Source organism: Gambusia affinis, linkage group LG14, assembly GCF_019740435.1.
Source record: "Gambusia affinis linkage group LG14, SWU_Gaff_1.0, whole genome shotgun sequence".
In the NCBI taxonomy this organism is placed as follows: Eukaryota; Metazoa; Chordata; class Actinopteri; order Cyprinodontiformes; family Poeciliidae; genus Gambusia; species Gambusia affinis.
Window position 1 is genome coordinate 1,011,902 of NC_057881.1, and position 7,518 is coordinate 1,019,419.

At 45.4% G+C, this 7,518-nt stretch overlaps 1 protein-coding gene across 4 annotated transcripts in view; it reads right to left on the bottom strand.

Moving 5' to 3' along the window:
- Positions 1 to 4,993, bottom strand: part of LOC122844251 (ephrin type-A receptor 7-like) — a 73,538-nt gene extending 68,545 nt beyond the window's left edge. For 3 of the 4 annotated variants that reach the window (XR_006372838.1, XR_006372837.1, XM_044139521.1), the window contains exon 1: positions 4,774 to 4,947. Coding sequence is in view for 2 of the 4 variants with exons in the window: in XM_044139521.1 (XP_043995456.1) it covers positions 4,774 to 4,852 (79 nt within the window). In the remaining 2 variants the exon portion in view is untranslated. Of the gene's footprint in view, positions 1 to 4,773 lie in introns of all 4 variants that reach the window. The other variant, XM_044139520.1, reaches the window with a different exon arrangement.
- Between the last annotated feature and the right edge of the window lie 2,525 nt (positions 4,994 to 7,518).

The window sequence follows — 7,518 nt, forward strand, 5'->3', positions numbered from 1 at the left end:
ATCCATCAGTTATTGATTCCTCTAAAAACCGCCGTGTGGCCAAACGTGTCTGTCTGCCAGGGTCTGCAGTACTGGGAGGACTGGGACCAGACTGGCTGAGGCTGATGGGATTCATGGCGGCGGCTGAGAGGAAGGCCGACACAGTTAACCTTCGTGCTCCTCTTCCTCAGCTAAACCGTTCAGCTGCTCCCTGACACACAAAACTGAGGGACAAACGGGTTGAGAAAGGTCAAACTGGGGCTTAAACTGGGAGTAAAGATCTGGACGGAGTAAATAAAGAAAGAAGAGGAAAAGGTCGGGGAAGCCAGAAAGATTGGATCAGACTTTATCTGCTGCAGATCTAATCGTCCACACAGGACAGCTTCTCTCACTGTTAGTTTCACAGGAACCAGACAAAACGTCTCTGTTTGGCTCCCATCATGGCCCCCGCATTAAAGCACTGACTGTTTACACCCAGAGCGCCGCGTCCTGCCAAACAAACCGCCATTCATCACATTTACACCCTGAGGACGGGGAGGCTGCCAGCAGCCGCCGCCTCGATCCGTCAGCAGGAAACCGAAACACCAGCAGCGCTTCGCTCCCTCCTGCTCCGACGTTCTGCACACAAACTTTGCAGAACCTTTGCAGAAACCCGGGAGGTGTTTGAAACCTGAACTTCTACTGCAGCTTCAGAAAGGTGGGCATATTCATCAGGAGATGAATATACATCATCAGACGTGTCTCAGTCGTATAAATAACGGCTGGAGAAACAGACGAGCTCCAGGTGAAACTAAAACACGGAAACTTCCTGTGTGAATGTGGAGATGATGCATCAACACACACACCTCTGCTGTGACCTTTGCTGCACAGAAAGGTTGTTTGTAGGTCACATGAGTCGGACCGGGTTCAGTCATCTGGGAAATCAAATATGGTCAAACAATACTCCACTTTATGTCCCCAAACGATTATTTATGAAAATTTGTATTTTGTAGATTTCGGTTCATCCACATTATTCTGACATGATTCCTAATCTGCATCCTCTTGTTTGAATCATTTATAATCAACAAGATGTTTAGAGGTAGTTCAGCTGACAGAAACAAACCTCCTGCCTCCAACAGGAAGTCGGTTCTGATTGGCTGACAGCGGTTTTAGCTTTGTCTCGTTAAAAGCAGCGATCAGCAGCAGAGACGTTTTTATTAGGATGAAAACTTTTCTGAAATTTTTTCATGTTTACGATATTTCTTAAAACAAAGTGTGGAAAATAATTATTTGATAAAAGCAGGTTTTGTGGATATTGCATCCATTTGTGCTTATTTCTTTGCTCTGTCTGATAGTCAACTCTCTTTTCCTTCATCCTGTTTTCCTCTCCTCCCTCCCTTCATTTCATCCTCCGTTCCTCTGACCTTCCCTGCCTTCCTCCTCTTATCTCAGCTGAAATGACAGCGTCCCCGAGGCTTTGACAGGAGGACGCCGCGGCGGCCATGTTCACAAATCACTCTGACCGCTGGCGCTCTGTGAGGTCACAGACATGTGATCCAGGCAGGAGCAGCGTCTGCCTCCTGAAATGACACCTGAACCAAAGCTCAACTGAAGAAACGGCGATCGTGTTTTAAACACAATACTAGCAAACGGAGGAAAAAATGTCCGACTGGAGCGTCGGACCAGGAAGAGGAGTGAAAGTCTTCAGAGTTTGGATTGTCCCTTCCAGGCTCCCATACGATGCTGAGATTCTCCCAGATCTCAGTAAAACTCAGAGGTTCTCTTGTGTTGAAGCTTTTGGTTTCATTTTGTAGAGTTTAAACGGCGTCTCTGACGTCGTTAATGAAGGAGAACCTCAAGGCTGATTCCTCAGCCTCTTTCTGTTTCTGCTTTAACATTCAAGCTGATCAATTATTTAAACTTTCTGAGAGTTTATTCTGTAAACCAGCAGAGTTAACAGGCGGAGCATCAAAGATCTTCACATTGAAGAAAACAGAACAAAGTTCGCAGCTGTGAGGAAGACAGCTGGACCAAGATGTCTGACGACAAACAAAGATGTCTGACGACAAACAAAGATGTCTGACGACAAACAAAGATGTCTGACGACAGACAAAGATGTCTGACGACAGATCACGCAGAAGAAGTCAGGCAGCATCGTTTCTCCTCAAACTGTCCATGGACGACATCTCCTGCTTAGAGCCTGAATCTTCACACAGATTTAATCTTTAAATTACTTTAACTTCCTGTTCACCTTCAGATCAAACCTCAAGAATTCAGGGGTGATTTTAACATCCAGTCCTGTAAATGTTTCTGCTCTGAATGTTTATTAGAAACAGTGAAAAAATGATCAGAAAGCAGCAGACACTTCCTGTTCCCGGACACTTCCTGTTCCAGACACTTTCTGTTCCCGGACACTTCCTGTTCCCAGACACTTCCTGTTCCCGGACACTTCCTGTTCCAGACACTTCCTGTTCCCGGACACTTCCTGTTCCAGACACTTCCTGTTCCCGGACACTTCCTGTTCCCGGACACTTCCTGTTCCAGACACTTCCTGTTCCCAGACACTTCCTGTTCCCGGACACTTCCTGTTCCAGACACTTCCTGTTCTCAGACACTTCCTGTTCCCAGACACTTCCTGTTCCCGGAAACTTCCTGTTCTAGACACTTCCTGTTCCCGGACACTTCCTGTTCCCAGACACTTCCTGTTCCCGGACACTTCCTGTTCCTGGACACTTCCTGTTCCTGGACACTTCCTGTTCCTGGACATTCTTTTCTTATAAAATTAAAGCTGATAATTTCAGTCAGTTATAGTTTAGAAACTCAGAATTATTCAAATCAATTTCAACACATTTCCAGGGAGAGTTTGAACCCTGGGTATCTGTGACTCTGCAGGAAGGTTTTCCTTCCACCAGATTTTCCATCGTACAGTGAGAACTCGGTTGCTGTCGGGTTCCGTGTGCGACTTGAACAAGTCGTTCACAGCCAGAGCTCTGATTCCTCACATGGAACCCAAACCAGAACCTCCAGCAGCCGGTTCTGGTCCTGCTTCATGTTTCCATCCAGTCCAATGAAAACGTTTCCTTCAGGCAAACCGATTCTGACTCCGAGTCGGACAGAAGGAATAAAGTCCTGAACGTTCAACCTGAGATTTTCAGGTGGAAGAACTTTGCTTCCATTTCCGTCAGTTTGGACCGGAACCGACCCGCTGATCCCGATTCTGTTTATGCCACAGAATCTCTGTGTTCAGATCCGCATCACGGTTCTTCCACAACAGAAACCAGCAGCTTAAGGAAAAGTTTCCTGTTTGTGGAGAAATGATGAAACCTGCAGTTTCTCCTCTGAGTTCAGATTAAAGTTCTGATGGAATCGTTTCCCTCCTGGATGCAGAAACTGAAACATTACCAAGAATTTAGTTTCTACAGCAAAACATCTCAGAACATTTGGAATAAAATAAAATCTGCCAGAAACAGGAACGGTAACAACACAGATTATTCCACTTATAGATTATATAATCTGAGCTGGTGCTTTTTATATGAATATTAAAAATAGAAATAACTGTCAGAAATTAAGTTTCATTCAACACCGTTTAAAAAGTTACATAATAAAAATAAAATTGATTAGAAACTAGAAACAACTAAGTTAACAGATAAAACCTGCTAGTTAATGAATTCCTGGAGAAAATCTTTTATTATTATTTAATTTCTAGAATAACCAGATATTTAAACCAGAAACCAAACAGTGTTTTACAGTGTAGATGTTGATTCATCCGCTGATCAAATCATCCAGAAAAAACGCAGCTGCAGGTGAGGATGAGGATGATGAAGGTGAGGATGAGGATGATGAAGGTGAGGATGAGGATGATGAAGGTGGGGGGTAAATGAGATCGCGATGAGATGCCAAGGTGTGTTAGTGCTGAGGTGTGAGGAGACCTGGAGGGAGGAGGGCTGGACACACACACACACCCACACACACACACACACACACACACACACACACACACACACACACACACACACAGATGTGTGCTAAGTCAGCTCTTGGGCAGGAGGAGGAAGATGAGGATGAGGAGAAACAAAGAAGAGTTGGATCAACGTCCCGACATTCCTGATTCCGAACACACACACACACACACACACACACACACACACTCCGCTTCCTGTTCTCAGGGACAACGAACCCGTTTGTCCTCCGGAACCCCGAACAGAACCTGGACCCGCCGCCGGATCCTCAACCCGACCCGGTTCCCTGAACACCAGGGAACGTTCCGAGTTCGGATCTGCGCGCCGGTTCTCTAACTGATGATGACTGACAGCAAACCGGTTCTGTTGGTTCTGTTCGGACCCCGACCCGCCTCTCTGGGTTCTGTTGTCTCCATTCTGGCGGAGTGTGTGTTTGTTTTAGAGTGTGTGTGTGTGTGTGTGTGTGTGTGTGTGTGTGTGTGTGTGTGTGTGTGTGTGTGTGTGTGATCCTTCATCATGATCATCATCATCACAGTCCGCTTCAGCCCGGAACGACGCTCACCCTGGTTCTGAAGGTTCTGAAGGTTCTGACCTGGATCTGCACCCAGAAACCCAACCCGTCCTGCTGGCCGAACCGCCCGGCATCTGGACCTCAGAGGAACCACAGAAAAGTCCCGAACCCGTCCCGGGAACACTTTCTGTTCCTCTGGACCGAACCTTTCAACTTCAGCCTCACAGCAGCTAAACTCAACCAGAACCGGTCCAAACAGAACCGAGCACTTCTCCTCCTGACCCAGTTCGGGTCAGGACCAGCAGCTCCGGAGCGAACCGAACCGGACCGGACAGCGGAACCTACCTTCCTCCGCCTGGCAGACCTGGACCCGCCTCAGCAGCAGGACCCACAGCAGCGCCGCCAGGGTTCTACACACATCCATGTTGGTTGGGTTCGGGTTCGGGTTCGGGTCCAGTCCGCGGGGTTCTGATCATTTCTGGCTCCGCGGCAGAGACGCTCCGTCAGCACGAGCGCAGATCCGATCCGTCTGGTGACGCGCCGCTCCGCGCTCAGGCATTTCTGTGCTCGGGGGCGGGGCTTGAGACGGGACTGACAGCAGCGTCAGCCAATGAGGGGAGGCCAGCGGAGCGCGGGCCAATCAGAGGGCAGGGAGCTGGAACGTGCTCACCTGGAGTTAAAACATGAATCTCTGCGGATTTTTACACATTAAAGTTGATTTTTAACTTCCACGATTCGCGTTTCAATAAAATAAACTAAATGTTTGTTTTGTTTTATTGAATGAAAATAAAAATAAACCAAAGAATCAGATGGACGGCAGGATCCGCGTTCCCAGTCCGGATGGTTCTGGTTCTGCTGCTGCAGCTCAGATATTCATCCATTCATCCATTTACAGTTTTAAATGATGTTGACATAAACCAGATTCTAGAATGTAAATCAGAACTTCCTGCTTTTGTCATTTTTAGTTCATTTTTTCATTTCCAGAAACTTTTTTCCATAATTTCTCTGTAGTTCACTTTGGATTTAAGATCTTTTTAAAACTCTACGTCAGTTTGGTTCACATTGTGTTAAAATTCTCCTATTGATCACCTTTAACATCCATTTATTAATCAATTAACCAATAATTAATCACCAGGTCATCACTGTATTGATCTATGAATCATTTAAATGATCAACATTAATTAAAGGAATGTTATGAACTATAAAATGTTTATTTTATTCCATAAAAAACATTTGAACAGTTTGTTTATTTGTACTTTAATTTTGTGTAAAATAAGTTTAAGTGTCGAAATGAAACATCTGGAAAGTTTTTTGTTTGAATAATTGATAGAAATATTGATCAGTAAAATAATGATTATCTGCAGCCGTTTTCATCTCAGCAGCTAATAGGTTCTGTTAGCAGAACGGGTCGTTTGGACTCCAGGCAGCAGAACCAAAATCATCTCCTCCTCTTCCTCTTCCTCCTCTTCCTCCTCGTCTCAAACTCTGGTTTTGCATTATTGATCAGGAACTCGTTGACCTGCAGAGGTCAGAGATGGAAATCACCATGGAGACCAAGGGGACGATGTTCACATGGTTCCTGAAGCTCCTCCCCCACCTGTCAGTGGGCGGAGCCAGGAGGAGATCAGTCCGGTTACATGTTGCACTTTGGATAAAGATCCACTTTGGACTTTATCAGATTTTTACATTTTCCACATAACAGTGGGGGGGCTGTTCAGTGGTAAAGGTCAAAGGTCAGGTTGCGATCTCGTTCTCGGTTTAATTCTTTTCAGTTATTATTACTGGAGCAGCAGATTCACTTCTGGAGTCTTTTAGTTTTTAGCTAAAATTGGTTCTTAACGTCTTAAAAAACTAAAAACATTTTTTTGTCTGTTGTTGCTGTTATGGCGTCAGAACACGAAAGACTTCCTGTCCAGAAAATATTTCTGTCAGTTTAAGATCTTTGACACACATTTAGATGAACGTTTGTATATTTTATTGAATAAAATCTGAATATGTTGGATTGTGAAGAAAATCAACTTCCTGTGAGAGCTGGAGGAGCAGAGAGAGAATCCTGCCTGGTGTTAGTGTCTGTACACACACACACACACACACACACACACACACACACACACACACACACACACACACACACACACACACACACACACACACACACACACACACACAGACGGACGGAGAGTTTCTGCAGCTTTAAGATGCGATCAGCCGGCAGACATTAATCACATCAGCAGCTCATAATGAAATCAGATTACAGAGTCACTCCAACAATGTTTCTGCTTTATTTTTATTGCCTTCATTAGTATTTCTGAACCAGGCGGCTGCTGATTTGTTCCAGGGTTTATTGCAATCATCCTTTTCTTTTATTAATGTAATCAGAGGATCATTTCCATATGTGGCTGGACTGCAGATCAGATCAGAGCGTCACAACGTCACGGTTCACCTGCTGGAACCTCCTGCAGCCTCTAACGAGTTTCACCAGGCTCTGGATGGACGTCAGTCAACAAACCGTCTCTAAACATCTCACATTGTTCTTTTTTCCAGAATCCAGGCCGACCAGATGGAAGAAGATTAAACTCTGGAGCTGAAGTTGCTCAGGAACTTTTTGCCCTCCCTGCTGACTGGGGTCAGCGCCGCAGCCCATGGGACGAGGTTGTCATCGGATAATGAGTCCTCGTGTTGTAATTAGTTCCAGGTAGAGGCTTGGCCGTGTGGTAATTAGCCGGGACGGCGCCGGATCAGAACAGAGTCTCAGAGGTGGAGCGAATCACCGGATTAAAGCAGAGAGACGACAGCTTTCATTCTTCATCTCAAACTTTATTTTTTCCTCCTGTTCAATTTAAATGTTCAACGGGTTCCTGATGTACGGAGGCCTACAGGTGCAAAAACACGCAGCAAACGTGAATGACGCAAACTCAACAATACACAGACAACAAAACTAACACAACAGAAAACAGCTGCAACCACAGGAGAAAGAAGCAAAAGGAAAAATAACAAAAACAAGAAGAAATATAAAACGCTGCAGAGCAGAATTCCTCCAGACCACTAGGGGGAGTCTGAAGTTGGTAATATTATCTACATAAACATGCT